This window comes from Saccopteryx leptura, chromosome 7 (genome assembly GCF_036850995.1).
Source record: "Saccopteryx leptura isolate mSacLep1 chromosome 7, mSacLep1_pri_phased_curated, whole genome shotgun sequence".
NCBI classification, from domain to species: Eukaryota; Metazoa; Chordata; class Mammalia; order Chiroptera; family Emballonuridae; genus Saccopteryx; species Saccopteryx leptura.
In genome coordinates this window covers 119,614,812-119,630,523 of record NC_089509.1, presented here as the reverse complement: position 1 = coordinate 119,630,523, position 15,712 = coordinate 119,614,812, and the positions used below count along the sequence as shown (strand labels likewise).

Genomic DNA, 15,712 nt, shown 5'->3' with positions numbered 1-15,712 from the left:
TGGGCTCTGGTGGCCTCTGGGTGACACGGCCACCCGTCCTGTCTCGTCTCACGAGAGAAGCTCCTTCAGTGCTGTGAGCACTGAGTGCTCAGGGGCGTCAGGCCGCCTGCCTGCACCAGCTGCTTGGTCGTCCCAGCCCCTCACCGCCCGCTGGGACAGAGGAGCCCTCGCCCCAGCGCCCCTCTGACGGCTGTGCTCCCATGTGTCCGAGCCGTCAGGACACCCTTGCTCTCCTCCCGGCCAGCGACCATCCCCGCTGGACTCGGCACCCCAGCCCTTCCCTGGACGCCGCAAGTCAGCCAGAAGCCTGGGACACTGCTGGACACAGCTAGGGAGGACTGCATGGACGGAAATGCTGGCGTAACAACAGTCGGAGGTCTGGCCAGCAAATGGACCTTGTTCTGCTGGCCGCCAGGGTCATCAGGCCTCCCTGCCTGAGCCCCCGTCTCTGGAATCAGCTCGGGAGTCAGCTCGGCAACACTGCCCACGTCCTGTGGAGGCCCCACCCCCGTCCTGGTGACTGACAGCGGGTGCCCCCCACGTCCTGTGGAGGCTCCACCCCCGTCCTGGTGACTGACAGCGGGGCGTCCTCCATCTCCCACTGGAGTGCGGAGAGGTCACTTTCTCATCAAGGGTACAGAGCCGGTTAGGTGGTGCCCACCCCCCAGTCTTCTGGGCGGTTCCTCAGCAGCTGCCCTGACCCTGGAGTTCTGAGCCTCATCAAGTCCAGCCATGACTGACGTCCGAGAAGTGTCGGTATGCTGGTGCCCGGCCAGGATGCTCCTCGCAAGACCCCAGGACGGCGGGCAGCCTGCAAGTGTGTCCCGCACGGCGCTTAGTTCGCATCGCGTGATGCAGGCGGAGCTCCGTCGCATTGTTGGGATGGAGGGAGTTTCTTCAGTAACGTCTTGGTCACTTTATTTCCGGAGATCTTAGCTGCTGTGAGTGTTTTATAACGACTCTTACATGAGTTCCGATGGCTGACACGAGCCCAAACCCACAGAAACAAGCCATTGTCACCCCACCTCAGCCCTGTCCCACTTTGTTGGTGACCCTGGGACCTCAGCATGGAAGGTCGTGCCGTTTGGAACCTGCCGGCTACTCAGACACAGTGTTCTGTCCCCAGCAGGACACCAGCCAGCTGGCGCAGGCGGGGACTGTGCTCCTCATTTGTGTGTGAAGCAAACCCCAGGCTGGGCTCCTGCGGAGTCCCTCTCCCTCACCGTGCGGAGTCCCTCTCCTTCACCGTGCGGAGTCCCTCTCCTTCACCGTGCGGAGTCCCTCTCCTTCCCTCTCCCTCACCGTGCGGAGTCCCTCTCCTTCACCGTGCGGAGTCCCTCTCCTTCACCGTGCGGAGTCCCTCTCCTTCCCTCTCCCTCACCGTGCGGAGTCCCTCTCCTTCACCGTGCGGAGTCCCTCTCCTTCACCGTGCGGAGTCCCTCTCCTTCACCGTGCGGAGTCCCTCTCCTTCACCGTGCGAGTCCTTCTCCCTCACCGTGCGAGTCCCTCTCCTTCACCGTGCGAGTCCCTCTCCCTCACCGTGCGAGTCCCTCTCCTTCACCGTGCGAGTCCCTCTCCCTCACCGTGCGAGTCCCTCTCCTTCACCGTGCGAGTCCCTCTCCCTCACCGTGCGGAGTCCCTCTCCTTCCCTCTCCCTCACCGTGCGGAGTCCCTCTCCTTCCCTCTCCCTCACCGTGCGGAGTCCCTCTCCTTCACCGTGCGAGTCCCTCTCCCTCACCGTGCGAGTCCCTCTCCCTCACCGTGCGAGTCCCTCTCCTTCACCGTGCGAGTCCCTCTCCTTCACCGTGCGGAGTCCCTCTCCTTCCCTCTCCCTCACCGTGCGGAGTCCCTCTCCTTCCCTCTCCCTCACCGTGCGGAGTCCCTCTCCTTCACCGTGCGAGTCCCTCTCCTTCACCGTGCGGAGTCCCTCTCCCTCACCGTGCGGAGTCCCTCTCCTTCCCTCTCCCTCACCGTGCGAGTCCCTCTCCTTCACCGTGCGGAGTCCCTCTCCTTCACCGTGCGGAGTCCCTCTCCCTCACCGTGCGGAGTCCCTCTCCTTCCCTCTCCCTCACCGTGCGAGTCCCTCTCCTTCACCGTGCGGAGTCCCTCTCCTTCCCTCTCCCTCACCGTGCGAGTCCCTCTCCTTCACCGTGCGGAGTCCCTCTCCCTCACCGTGCGGAGTCCCTCTCCTTCACCGTGCGGAGTCCCTCTCCTTCCCTCTCCCTCACCGTGCGAGTCCCTCTCCTTCCCTCTCCCTCACCGTGCGAGTCCCTCTCCTTCACCGTGCGGAGTCCCTCTCCCTCACCGTGCGGAGTCCCTCTCCTTCACCGTGCGGAGTCCCTCTCCTTCCCTCTCCCTCACCGTGCGAGTCCCTCTCCTTCCCTCTCCCTCACCGTGCGGAGTCCCTCTCCTTCCCTCTCCCTCACCGTGCGAGTCCCTCTCCTTCACCGTGCGGAGTCCCTCTCCCTCACCGTGCGGAGTCCCTCTCCCTCACCGTGCGGAGTCCCTCTCCCTCACCGTGCGGAGTCCCTCTCCCTCACCGTGCGGAGTCCCTCTCCCTCACCGTGCGGAGTCCCTCTCCTTCACCGTGCGAGTCCCTCTCCTTCACCGTGCTGGGAACTGTCGCGGGGGAGGCTGTGCGGGGGAGCCCGAGCTCCTGGCGGCCCCGTTTCATGGCAGACCTGGCCCAGCCCTCGGCTTCGAGCCTGGAGAGCGTCCTGCGCTGCGCCCCTTCCATGGCCCGCGTGCGCAGCGGTTCCCAGGCAGGTTCGCTGGTGGCCGCGATGGCGACATGACAGGCCCGCTGTAGCTGCCTGGCTGGCGAGGACAAGCTCCAAGGGGCCGGCCCGCGCCATCCAGTATCCTTGGCCGGTGCCCGCTCGGTGTGAGCACCCATCTTTAAAATGAGGCAATAGTGCTCTTAAAAAGTGGGCACGAGAGTGTTCAGGAGGTCACGGGGGCTCCGTGTGCTTTCCCAAAGACACTTCTAGGGACGGCTAGTGTGGCCAAGTCCAGTCGGGCCTGCACTGAGACGGCGGCCTGCGCGCTGCCCAGTGCTCCGGCCTTCAGCCTGACAGACACGAGCCGCTCCCTGTGTGACAAGTTCCCAGTGAGACCCTGAGCTGCTGTTCTTCCGAATCTGACTGGGCGGCAGGCAGGGGAGAGGCCCCTCCCCCCGCTCGGGCTGGCCCCGCCCCAAGGGCCCGCTCTGCTGTGGACTCTCGGAGCCACGCCCACTGCAGCCTGTCCCCGGCTAGGTGGCTAGGTGGGTGTCTCAGCCGAGGCCTCGTGGTGGGAGAAGAGCTGCTGTTTCCTCTTCGGTTTCTTTCTTCGTCAGCAGTGGGTGGGAAGGAGCTCAGTGTCCAACAGAAGTGACCAAAGCGGGCATCCTCGCCAGCAGCTCCACAGTTGGCTGTCGCCTGGGAGAGCTGTTTTGTCCTGCCCTTTGTCATGGCAGTCCTGCCAAACGCCACAAGGTGGCAGGGCTTCTCTACTGCACCGGAGCACGGGGAGCCGCGGGCAGGCTGCCCACCCCGAGCACAGCTGCGTCCTCCGGAAGCTTCCTTCCAAGTCCTGCTCCTCCTCCTCACCGCTCCCCACTCGTGTGCCACACCCTGCGGAGGGGGGCACAGCAGCCATGGCCACTCCCCATCCTGACTCAGGTCTCGGCCGTGATGCTCGCTGCCCCGGACAGCGGTGCACTTCCTTTTCCAGAAAGAGGGAAAACATCAGGGTTGCTGGTTTTGAGAACAAACGGAACAGTGGAAAGGGGCATAAACAGGCTGATCTGCGAGTCCACAGGCGGCAGCAGGAGCCAGAAAGTAGAGCAGTGAGACCTCACAGCTGCAGTCCCGCCCCAGGGTCTCCCCACGTCCCGGTGGCCGCAGGACGGCCCATGGAGCTGCAGGCACCTGTGCCCGAGTCTCAGTGGAGGGTGCCCAGCTGCTCAGACTCTGGGGTGGCCCGGGCTCTGGTGCAGGGAACTCAGGAACGACGTGGGCTGTCGCAGGTGTGCAGATGGCTCTGTCCCCACAGGCAGAGCTGTGGACAGAAACCAAGCTGAAGCCCCTGTGCTGCGTGGGCAGCTGCCTGCCTGCACTCGGGTCTGAGACCTGGCCTGGTGACCCTCAGCTCGGTGGGGCTGGCGTTAGTGCCCTCGTGCTGCCATTCGCAGAGGCCACGGAGCTTGAGCGGCAGGTTGTCCCGGTCGAGGTGCGTGGGAGATGACAGGGGGGTGTGTGGTGTGAAGTCACAGTGATGTCCTGTCTGCTGGCGAAGAGCGTGACGGCATCACCTCTGACACCACCAGCACGTATCGGGAAACTTCAGGAAAAGTGTAGCCAAGGGCATCAGATGTGTTTTGTGCCGTTTGAGATTGGAAATACTCTGCCCACAGGCTTTGGGCAGTATCTTCCCTCCGCCCTGGAGTGCTTGGGTGTTAGGCAGACACCTACTCGTGCCAGTTTTCAAGCCCCACGAGGCAGCCCGGACCCCGGCTGTGTCTGCTGGCTGTGACGGCGTCTCCTCTCCCTGCAGCCTCGGAGCCCAATCTGAAACTGCGGTCCCGGCTGAAGCAGAAGGTGGCCGAGAGGCGGAGCAGCCCCCTGCTGCGCAGGAGAGACGGGCCTGTGGCCACCGCTCTGAAAAAGCGTCCTTTGGACGTCACAGGTACGTTAGCGTTGAGGCCCCACCGTCCGCCCAGCCTGCGTGGCCCCTCAGCCCACATGCTTGTCCCCAGGTGCCATCGCTGCAGGTTCTGAGAGCCACTGGCCCTGTGCAGCCAGTCTGCTCCAGCGCCGTCACCGGGCACGGGGAGCAGTGGGGTGGACACAGGAGAGGGCCACAGCAGTCCAGGTGGAGGTTGCTCTGAAGGTGGGGAGTTAACTGATCCTGCCTCATTAGTGGGAGGCACGTGTGTGTGGCCTGGCAGTGTCTGAGCCACTGGAGCACTCAGTCCCCCGGCAGGAGGCCAGCAGGTGGGCAGAGGAGAAGCCCGAGCTCAGGTCCCCACTCTCAGCACATTGCTCGTGGCCCCCTGGTGGCAGACGCGCAGAAGACACCGACCGGGCAGAGCCTTCTGGAGGGCTCACCCCTTCCAGGAGTGGACCCCAGCTTGAGATGCACCCGGCCCCAGGGCTCCCCACTTCCTGGGGGTGCGCTGTGCACTGAGGGCACACGTCTGTGCTCCTGACATCACAGGACACGGCTGCGCAGAGGTGCCCTGGAAACAGGAGGGGAGGAAGCACTTGCCCCGAGCGTGGTGCTTGCTGTGGAGACCGGGGCTCCGGGAGGGGGCCTGCGGCCCTGGTCCTCCCCCAGGCACCGGCCACACCTCCAGCTCGGGCCCAGCACCCTCCCCGCTGCCCCTGCTGCTCCTCAGCTGCCTCTGTGTGTGCACGAGTGTAAACAAGGCTGAGGACCCCCTTTTTATCACGGTCTTTCTTCTTCAGCGTAGGGTCCTCTGGTCATTCTAACGTAGAGAGGCCTCGTGTGAGTAGATGAAGAAGTGTCGTCTGAAGCCCTCTAGGTCTCACCTGTGGGGGGGTATCCTATGTGTTAAATTACGTGTCTGCCCGCGACACAGCCTGGTTTCCTCTGCACAGACCTTGCCCGAGGGCTCTAAGGGACAGGCGAGCCCTGGATGGAATTAAGCCAGGCTTCTTTGTGAGCAGTGGAGCTAGCCCATGCTGTCAGCTGTGACTTTTTGATGACGCAGTGCGTCAGGACCCGGCTGAGCACAGTGATGCAGGTCCTCACCGTCCGGGTGCTTCCGATCTAACTCAGGAGACGGGCCGTCCCTGCGAGAGCAGAGCCGCTGCCCGGCACCTGACGGCACTGAGGAGGCCCAGATGAGAGCTGGGCCCAAGGGCAGTGACGGTGGGCAGCTTCCCTGGCGACCACACGGCCTTTCCCTGCTCTGCGTCACTGGGCTCCTGTGTCTGCTGGCCTTCTGTGGTTAGAGCACTAGTGTGTGTCCAAGGGCTCGTCTTGCTGTTGTTTAAGATTCTTTTAATTCAAAAGGGGATGAAGTTGACAACGTGCACAGCTCAGCAGCGTCAGCTGTGGCGTCCCTAGAACCGAACGTCGTCCAAGCTGAAACCTGGGAGCGGGCTGCCCGGTGCTGCCTGGGACGTGGCCGTGTTCTCTCCCAGTGGGAGCGGGCTGCCCGGTGCTGCCTAGGACGTGGCCGTGTTTCCTCCCAGTGGGAGCGGGCTGCCCGGTGCTGCCTGGGACGTGGCCGTGTTCTCTCCCAGTGGGAGCGGGCTGCCCGGTGCTGCCTGGGACGTGGCCGTGTTCCCTCCCAGTGGCCCGGCACGCAGAGTCCTCGCAGCACCGCCTGAGTGCCCTGACACCCCTCTCCACCCGCAGACTCAGCCTGAGTTCCCTGACACCCCTCTCCACCCGCAGACTCAGCCTGAGTGCCCTGACACCCCTCTCCACCCGCAGACTCAGCCTGAGTTCCCTGACACCCCTCTCCACCCGCAGACTCAGCCTGCAGCAGCGCCCCGGGCTCTGCGCCCAGCTCGCCCAACAACAGCTCCGGGAGCCTCAGCACGGAGAATGGGATCGCGCCGGCCGTCCCCAGCATCCCGGCTGAGGTCAGTGTCCCCTGTCTGTGACCCCGGCCCAGAGCAGTTCAGAGAGCTGATTTGCTAAGGTGACTAGGGCTCATGGTTGCCCTTCAGTCGTGACCTTCCAGGTTGTGGTCAGGGACACTGAGAAGCAAGGCCCCCTACACATGGCTGTGTGGACTTGACTGTCCACCTGCCACTAGTCCCTCTGCCTCCCTTCAACATGGGAGGGTCACAGGGGACAGCCCTGCACCTGCTCTGGCCTCTGCTCTCCCGAGTGTGCTAGGTCCACTCACCCGACAGAGCGTGTGCCAAGGGCAGCGGCAGCTCAGCCCCGTGCCGCAGGGCTCCGGGGTCCTTGCCGAGTGAGGACTGAAGTATCTGTGATGTGTTGAGAACTACGCCAGTTACAGCGTTGCCCAGCAAGCCCTGTGCTCCTGCCAGGGAGCACCACGTCATGCTGTCAGGCGGCCAGGTGTCGGGCATCGCAGGAGCCCCAGGCCCCAGAGCGCAGGCGTCAGCGTCTGCCTGCCAGGCCCCAGTGTGTGTGGGCCGAGGGGGACGTGGGTACAGAGAGGTCTTGGGGTCACGTAGAGGGAACACTAGAAGCAGGGGTGAGTGGAGGGGGTGCCCCAGGAAAGGAGAGGAGGCAGTGGCCTCTTCCTTCAGGGGCTCCCCGGGCTGGTGCAGGTCCTGTCGGGCTCTTGACTCAACCTGAGCCGCTCGACTTGCTGGCAGTAGGTCCCGGACCTTCTCTCTGTGTTCCTCTCCCTCTGTGTGTCCCCAGTGTTTGGAGCCCTCCCCGCTCCAGCCCTGGGCAGCTCAGGACCGGGCCGGCCGAGGGCCCGCTTGCACCCAGCTCCCTTGCTGGCTGGGAGCGAGCCAGAGGGTCCGTCCCGGAGCAGGCAGCCTGCCGGGCTGAGCCAGGGTGCCCTCTGCTCCGGGCTGAGCCAGACGGCCCTCCCCAGGGAGCGGCTCTCCTGCCTCCACTCAGTGGAGCTGTTGGTGTTCCTCCTTGAAGAGCTGGGGGTGAATCCCACCCTTCCGAAGGCTGATAGCTCTCTGGACACTAGGGACGAGCAGACTTGTGGAAACTAAGATCGCTACTCAGTTCACTTCACCTCTCCTCTCCCTGCATCCTTCCCCGCCATGCAGCTGTTTCTCTACGGCCTTTCCTTCCCGGCCCACCCGCTGAAGTGCTCCTTTAGGTTTTTGGAAGTCCTGACTGACAGTCCTCCTGGGCATGCTGAGGTCATAGGTCAGATCAGCCTGAAAGGGCTGAGTTTAGCCTAGAAGTTGCTTCTGGGGTGTGATGTCAGTGCTTGTCCTGTGTGGGTGGCAGTGGCTCTGGATCCGGTTGTTAGTAAGGCAGGCAGGTGTGTACCCACAGCTTCATGTTTTAGGGGTGCCATCTTTGGGTGGCACTGCATGGGTCCAGTTGGAATCACGTGTTCATTTCTCCAAGTCACTTGTTAATGTAAATTAAGCTACTGCCAGTTACTAGCAGACGTAAGAGAGTTCACGGAGTGTAAGAGTCAGCCCCTCTTCTGCCTCTGGGCTCATTGTAATCAGGGTAATCCTGGGAAGCGTGATGGTTGATGGTACATAGTGTCCTTTCTTAGGATGGACAGTGCCCTCAGTGCCCTGTGCTTCCCAGTCGAGAGGCTGTGTGGGCTTTGGTGCAGGAGGGCGGCATGGATGCCCAGGACGTGTGGGGTGCAGCCTCACCACACCCGGTTCCCTGCACATGGGTGGCCAGGGCTCCCCGAGCCACTGACTGTGGCTCCTCCTCGGGCAAAGCCCAGGTGTGCCTGTGATGAGGGTGTTGCCACAGACACTGTCCGGCCCTGGACTTTGTGAACCAGGAAGCTGATAGAGACACTGACACCAGAAATGAGGCAGGTTGATCTACCAAGTGATTCTCAGAGGTGGCTTCACGTCTGCAGGTGAGTCGGGCACGCGAGTCTGCCCACTGTGCCCGGGTGAGTCGGGCACGCGAGTCTGCCCGCCGTGCCCGGGTGAGTCGGGCACGCGAGTCTGCCCGCCCTGTCCGGGGGAGTCGGACACGCGAGTCTGCCCGCCGTGTCCGGAAGAGTCGGACACGCGAGTCTGCCTGCCGTGTCTGGGTGAGCCGCGGGCGGAGCGGATGGGCTTTCCGGAGTCTCATCATGTCCCCTCAGATGGGACTTGTTGGTATTGCTTTTACTTGGGTCAGAATTGTCTGGTCCAGGAAACATGTTCTCACGGCTGACCGTGCGTCACGTGATGCCAGTCGCCACCTGAGTGAGCGGGCAGCGCAGACGGCGGTCGCTCCCTGTCCATCCTGTCCGCCTTGAGCATGAGAACAAAGTGTGCAGGGCGTGGTTCCAGGCACCGCCCCCACGGACATGTGGGCATCTGCCAGCAGGCTGTCCACACACGGGCCTGAGACGCGGCCCCCTGTCCGCAGTGACGTGTGACAGATTTCAGCCCAGAGGCTCCCCTGGGGGTGACGTGGTTCTGTCCTTGAGCGCCTCGTCCCCTGGGGGGGGTTCCTCAGCCCCCCACCCCCGCAGACGCCGGTCAGCCTCAAGGCATGTCCCCTTGTCGTTGCTGACCATGTTCTCCATGCCTGCTGAGCCAGGAGTGTGCTGGAGAATACAAGTCTTTTTCATCAAAGAATGTGTATTCTAGAAGCAGAAAGATGTCAGATGTCTGGGAACTTCAGCCCCCGGGAAGTGCTGCCCCACCCCCTTCTGTCTGCCCTTCTGTCTGCCCTTCACTCCTGCCGTCTCTTAAGAAGCTTGTCTGCTTTTAGGAAGTGCAGGACTCCGTAACCTGTTCTAGTCTAACACGTGTAAATGGGGGTCCAGGTGGCCACAGCTTTTCCCGGCCTCCCAGTGTCCCCACATGTACACAAGCCTCCAGCTATAACTTGTTTGACTTGCAAGCTCTTTATACATTAACCTTTGTCCATCCTGCGCTTTGCTAATATTGGCACCACTTTGCTTTTTTTCATGTTTCCCTCTGGTTTCTGCCTCTGATGTTATGTTTGGAAAAACATTTTCAACTTTAGGAAGATATTTTAAGATACATTATCCTAGATTTTCTTCTGGTAGTTAGACCATGAATAAGCTGTTTGAATTAAAACTAGACTTTGATGGATCATGAATCCAGGATTCAGTGCTTATCACCTGCTTTATAATGTTACACTCACCTGTGTGCCTGTCAGTGGGTCTCTGTACTACACTGTCTCAGCACTGGCGCGGTGTGCCCGGAAGTGTTCTCTGTGGTCCCTTCCCTTGCTGTAACTGCCCGCACGTGACCAGAGCAGGCTCCTGTGTTCTGTCCGCAGACCAGCTTGGCGCACAGACTGGTGACTCGAGAAGGCTCTGTGGCTCCACTCCCCCTCTACACGTCGCCATCCTTGCCCAACATCACGCTGGGCCTCCCCGCCACCGGCCCTTCCGCTGTAAGTAGGCTCCAGGGGTCTGTGGCGTGGGCGGCCGTGTCGGGCATGCAGCCTGGACGTCGCCGGTTGTCCCTCCCCAGGGGGCAGCGGGCCAGCAGGACGCCGAGAGGCTGGCGCTCCCGGCCCTGCAGCAGCGGCTCTCCCTCTTCCCCGGCACCCACCTCACGCCCTACCTGAGCACGGCGCCCCTGGAGCGGGACGGCGGGGCCGCCCACAACCCTCTGCTGCAGCACATGGTCCTGCTGGAGCAGCCGCCCGCGCAGACGCCGCTCGTCACAGGTGAGCGCGCCGTGCAGCGCCGGGCCAGCCCATGCACGGGCAGCCGCGTGACCTGCCCTTGCTTGATGGGGGTGGGGCTCCATGATGTGCCTCTCTGTCTGGGGCAGCTGAGCACGTGGCTCAGGGAGGCAGCGTTTCCAGCAGTGTAGAGGCGGGCCCCGTCTAGAGGGGCTGTGTTAGGAGGAAACGGGAGTGTATGGCAGAACTCGTGTGGCCTCGCTGGTGTGTGGTGTCGCTGAAGGGTGCCGGGCCGTGGGCAGCCTCCCACACCGGGGCGCCAGCCGCAGCGGCGTCTGTTCAGGGGAAGAGTCAGCGACAACCCAGAGTGGCGTCCCCACACCTGGTCCCGACCTTGACTTCCCTGGGAAGTGGCGCTGGGGGGTGGCCCCGAGGCGTGTGTCTGCCTGGGGTTTGCTGTGGTTTCCTGTCTGGTGTGTGTGTCCCTCTCCTGTCTGCTGTGCGTGTCCCTCTCCTGTCTGCTGTGTGTGTCCCTCTCGAGCACTTGGTTCCTTAGCGCACTGGCCGCCCTGGGCTCGGGGACGCACCCTTCCAGGACCCCCGGCCCAGCGGGACAACGCCCATAGCAGCTGTCCCACCTCTCCGCCCTGCCTCGGCCTGCCACGAGGGTCCCCTCCCGGTCTTGGGAACACCCCGTTGTCCAGCACAGTGCTGGTCAGTGCAGGAGCACCGGCTGTGGGTGGCCATCAGCGTTGATGCTGAAAGTTAGAAACAAGTTCTGTCACGCAGGGCCTAGCGAGTGTCCATGTGGGGCTGGTGCGGAGCAGCGTGAGCTTGGGCGGTGCTCCGCGTGGACACGGGCTGTTCTCCAGGCTCCGGGCCCTCCCCCCCCCCCCCCCCGTGCAGCTCGCCAGGGGTCCGTTTTCTCCTCAACAACCAGCCCCTGAGGGTGGTTCTGGGGGCCACCACCCTTTTTCCAGAGCCGACCGCCCCCCACCCTCTGTGTCTGTGTGCGCTGCCCACTGTGCCGCAGCTCCTTCTGTGTCAGCTTCTGCGGGTGCTCATCTGTCCCCCGGCCCCTCCCTCCTGGGTCCCCGGCCCCGCCCTGCCAGCACCCCACAGTCTGCGCTGCGGAGCCGGCAGGACACGGCAGTGCCTCTGGGGTCGAGCCCGTTGAGTCACAGTCTCTGAGGAAGGGTCACTGCAGGTCTCCTTACCACCTCCTTGCTGGTACCCTCAGTGGACAGACGGACAGAGTAACCAGGCTAGACTGGCTCTATTCACAGGTGCTCTGCAAACAGGTCCCTCTGGGAGGACTGGCTTACTGGCTGGTCGGATCAGAGGGCAGGCGAGGTGCAGGGTCTTGGACACCACGTCCCCTTCACCGCAGGCCCCGTGGTGCCCAGCCTCTGTGTGGCTCATATGCTGTTGATTCCCAGCTGCCCCAGTGAGGTGCTCCACGCACAGTGTCCTTACCCGTGGACAGAATGGAGCCCTGACACTCCTGGGCTGGGTCTGAGCAGCCGGCCGACAGCGTGGGGGGTCAGGGCCGGTTCCGGGAGGAGGGCGTGTGTGCAGAGCCCTGTGCTGTCTCTGCAGTGGCACACAGAACATGGATTCCGCGTGGCCTGGCTGCCAGGCGGGCACAGTGCTCACGCAGCCCGTGAGTAGGGTGTCGAGGTCAGTGTATCCGACAGCAGTTGGGCGTTGGCTGGAGGCTGGGTGCTGGGGCAGGTGAGGTGGAGGAAGGCTCCGCGGCTGCGACCTGAGCTGGAGCTCGGTGGGTGAACGGGGGCAGGAAGGCCAGAGGAGCAGGTGCAGGGGCCGGGGGGTCATTGTCACCATCTGGTCATTCGCAGGGTCGCTGAGAGCAGGTGTGCTCAGTTTATTGTTGCTTTTTGTGGTCAGAGCACTTAGTGTTTGTTTACCTCACTGCCAGGGGCCTTGCCCAGGCAGCAGGGAAAGGGGTTTGTCAGACCCTCGTGCCTGCAGAGCCCTGGAGCAGTGGTTTGCAGGAGAAACCAGATGGGTGAAAAGCCTGCAGATGGGTGAGAAGCCGTTCAGCTTCCTGGGTTCATAGGAAGAGGTTCAGTTTAAACTGAGGTCCAAATGCAGATAAAGCAAAACCATCCCCAGTCAGCGCAGCCTCGGATGTCAGCCCTCAGCCCAGGGCTGGGCGGGGCAGGGCGGGGCCGCTTCCTCCTGTGCAGCCAGCGGCTCCCCAGGATGTGTGGAAAGAGAGTTTGATGTGTCCATCAGGATCTTTTTAAGTGTGACTGTCCTCTCTGTGCATGTAACCAGTGCTTTAACAAGAGACGCTTGAACAGCTTGACCCGAGGACTGTTGACCTCACGCTCAGTTTCTGTGGCCTCGAGGGAAGAGCCGTCTGTGTCCTCTGGGCACCTGGAGGCCCCGCAGCGTCGCCATAGCACTGTGCAGATCGAAAGCTCGCAGGGGCCTGGCCCTAGCAGGGCGATTGTGCTGGCCTGGGGACCCTGTCGGGCACAGGAGCTGCTCTGCGGCCTGTCACACCAAGCTTGGGTGTGAGCAGCTCCCACGGGGCAGCCCAGGGCTCCTGGTCTCACCGGGCGGGCTCCCGGGAGGAGGCACCTGGGCTGGAGGTTGCAGCTCTCAGTGTCTCTGGCAGTCACTCAACAGCCCTCTCTCCTCTCTCCTCCCTCTTCCCCTCTGCTGTTTTCCTTCATGTTATCTTCAGACTGGTATCTTTCAGGCCTGGGCGCGCTGCCCCTGCACGCGCAGTCTCTGGTTGGCGCGGACCGGGTCTCCCCCTCCATCCACAAGCTGCGGCAGCACCGCCCGCTGGGGCGCACGCAGTCGGCCCCGCTGCCCCAGAGCGCGCAGGCCTTGCAGCACCTGGTCGTGCAGCAGCAGCACCAGCAGTTCCTGGAGAAGCACAAGCAGCAGTTCCAGCAGCAGCAGCTGCACATGAGCAAGGTGGGTCTGTGCCCACGCCCAGACCGCCGGGCACTCCTCTGCCGCCTGGCCCCCCGGGGCCGGCTGGGACGCAGTGGGCTCAGCCTGCCCCCGCGTGGCAGGCCTGGGGGCTCGTGTGCAGCAGGCACTCAGAGCGCCCCGTCCCCGCGAGGGGGGAAGCTGGCACGGGCCGTGCCCTGCATCCCTCGTCAGCATCATGCGGGTGAGCTCTCTTGGTTGGTACTTTTTCTTGAGTCCCTTCAGCATATTTGTTTTTTTTTAAGCAAATTTGCAACACAAAGTCCCCAACTTTACATTGGTTTGGAGTCCCCAAAAGCACTTTTCCAAGTGACTTGACACTGCACCATGCGTGCCCACTGGAGTCACGCCATGCGTGTGGCCACGCCCCCAGAGGCTGGCGCTCCTGCGGGGCCCCCGGGGCGCAGCGGGCGCGGTCAGCAGGACGTGGTAGGGAGGGCGTGTTGCTTCGCTCGTGAGTCAAGCAGGAGAGCGGCGATGCCGGGTGCCCCTGTCCGGTGCCAGCGTTGAAGTAGGGCATCTTAACCTTAGGGAACGGCGTGAGCCTCAGCGTTTCCTCAGGGGTCAGACACGGTGCAGCTCCACGCCAGGCCTGCGCCCCGGGAAGTCCACACAGGTCCCCACAGGGACGCGCACAGCAACAGCGTGCACAGCCCGGTGACCGTCAGGCAGAGCAGGCGCCACTGGGCCGTGGAGCGTCCCTCAGCCCCGACACTCGCTGCAGCCAGGACGCGTCCTGGAAGCCTGGGGCTGAGGGAGAGAGGCCGGCGGGAAAGCCTGCGTGGGTGCCGTTCCGTGTGGACGATGTGCCCGGGACAGGCAGGCAGGACGACGGTCACCAGGAGCCAGGCAGGATAGGGACGACTGCCCATGGGGTGCTGCTCCTTCTTGGAACGATGGAGATGTGAGTCAGGGCGGCGATGCCTGCACCCCGGTCGTTGTCTGGATGGCTGGTGAGGGGCACAGCCAGGCCGCGCACTCTGTCGTGCGGGGCCGCAGCTCAGTGGGGCTCTTAGGAAGGAGGAGGAAGGGGTGGCAGAAGGCAGTTTTGGTGGCTTGTGACAGAGTGGGGGCACTGGTAGATTCAGAGATGAGCAGGCTGAATGTTCAGGGTCTCTTCCCGGGAGAGCTCGTCCCATTGCCCCTCATCCCATGGCCCCTCCTTTTCCGGGGGCCCCAGCCCTCAGTCCTCTGCCTGCCTCCCTGGGCGTGGAGGGCTGAGGGGGCAGGGCTCCCGTGCTCCCTCCACACGGGATGGAGCTTGTGGAGGGACGCCTGACCCCCACTCCCAGCCGGACGGCACAGGACAGGGACTTCTCACCACGGGGTGTGGGCTCTGTGTGTCCCTGTGCTCCCCGGGTTGCTGCCCCCGGACGTCCCCTGACGCCAGCTCAGCACTTGCTTCTGTCAGGTCGCTGTCTGAGGGCCGGGCTGGGCGCTCTGAGGTGGGAAACTCCTGCTCACAGCTGCTGTGTTCCTGAGCAGAGCGATTGGGAAGCTGGGTCACCTCTCTGGTTCTGGTACATGACGGGCAGTGGGAGTGACAAGTGATTGCGACGTCCCCACCCCGTCCTCCCAGGCGCTCCGGGAGCCGAGCTTGTGCAGGTGTCATCTGGCCCAATGCCTCTGCCCTGTGTCTCAGCAGCTGTTCCTGTGCTAGTTCGTTACCCGAGGGCCCCGGAGCCCAGGTCCTGGCAGGGCTCCCAGGGGCGGCTCTGCACCCTCTGCTGCTGGAGATACGCTGACACTCAGCCTTAGCGGGCGCTGCTCCATCAGCGTCACCCTTGGAGGGGGGTTGGTCCTTTCCCGTTGCTGCACGCCCAGTGGCCAGACGGGCCACTGCTGCTCCCCCAAGGACCACAGCAATGCAGCAGCCCCGGCCGAGAGCCTGCGGGGAGGAAAGGTGGCCCGGCGCCGCTGTGTCCACTGGGCAGTCCCCGCCCCCTCCGCTGTGTCCACTGGGCAGTCCCCGCCCCCTCCGCTGTGTCCACTGGGCAGTCCCCGCCCCCTCCGCTGTGTCCACTGGGCAGTCCCCACCCCCTCTGTTGTGTCCACTGGGCAGTCCCTGCCCCCTCCGCGGTGTCAGCCTCACGCTTGAGCAGGTGATCAGAGCCTGCGTGCCGTCACCTTTAGTAAAGGCTCGGTGGGTGAGGGGCTTTCTGGAGAACACTTGCCGTCAGAGGGTGTGGGGCTGTGAGCTCTGAGCTCGTGCAGTGTGACGGGGAGTGTCTGGTCCCGGCCACAGGTGCGGTCCGTCTGCCTGAGGTGAGCAGTGTCTGTTAGAAGAGATGACAGGCACCTGGACCGCTGAAGACGGGGCTTCGCTGTGACCACAGCTCCGTCCGCGGTTCCTGAACGCCACGCGAGGCCGGGTCCTGGAGACCTGGGGGTTGGACGCGTTTCCTCCCCCCTGACCTTCCCAGCTCTGAACACGAAAGCTAGGACTCAGTTATGCGTGTGGTCTAATTGTGAGCACAGC

The 15,712-nt window shown here is 63.5% G+C and overlaps 1 protein-coding gene across 7 annotated transcripts in view; it reads left to right on the top strand.

Moving 5' to 3' along the window:
- Window positions 1–15,712, top strand: part of HDAC4 (histone deacetylase 4) — a 272,909-nt gene that overhangs the window by 207,502 nt on the left and 49,695 nt on the right. For 5 of the 7 annotated variants that reach the window (XM_066346634.1, XM_066346633.1, XM_066346637.1 and 2 more), the window contains 5 exons: window positions 4,537–4,668; window positions 6,487–6,599; window positions 9,907–10,023; window positions 10,104–10,302; window positions 12,977–13,215. In XM_066346634.1, the coding sequence (XP_066202731.1) occupies window positions 4,537–4,668; window positions 6,487–6,599; window positions 9,907–10,023; window positions 10,104–10,302; window positions 12,977–13,215 (800 nt within the window). The remainder of the gene's footprint in view (window positions 1–4,536; window positions 4,669–6,486; window positions 6,600–9,906; window positions 10,024–10,103; window positions 10,303–12,976; window positions 13,216–15,712) is intronic. The other 2 variants (XM_066346638.1, XM_066346636.1) reach the window with 1 other exon arrangement.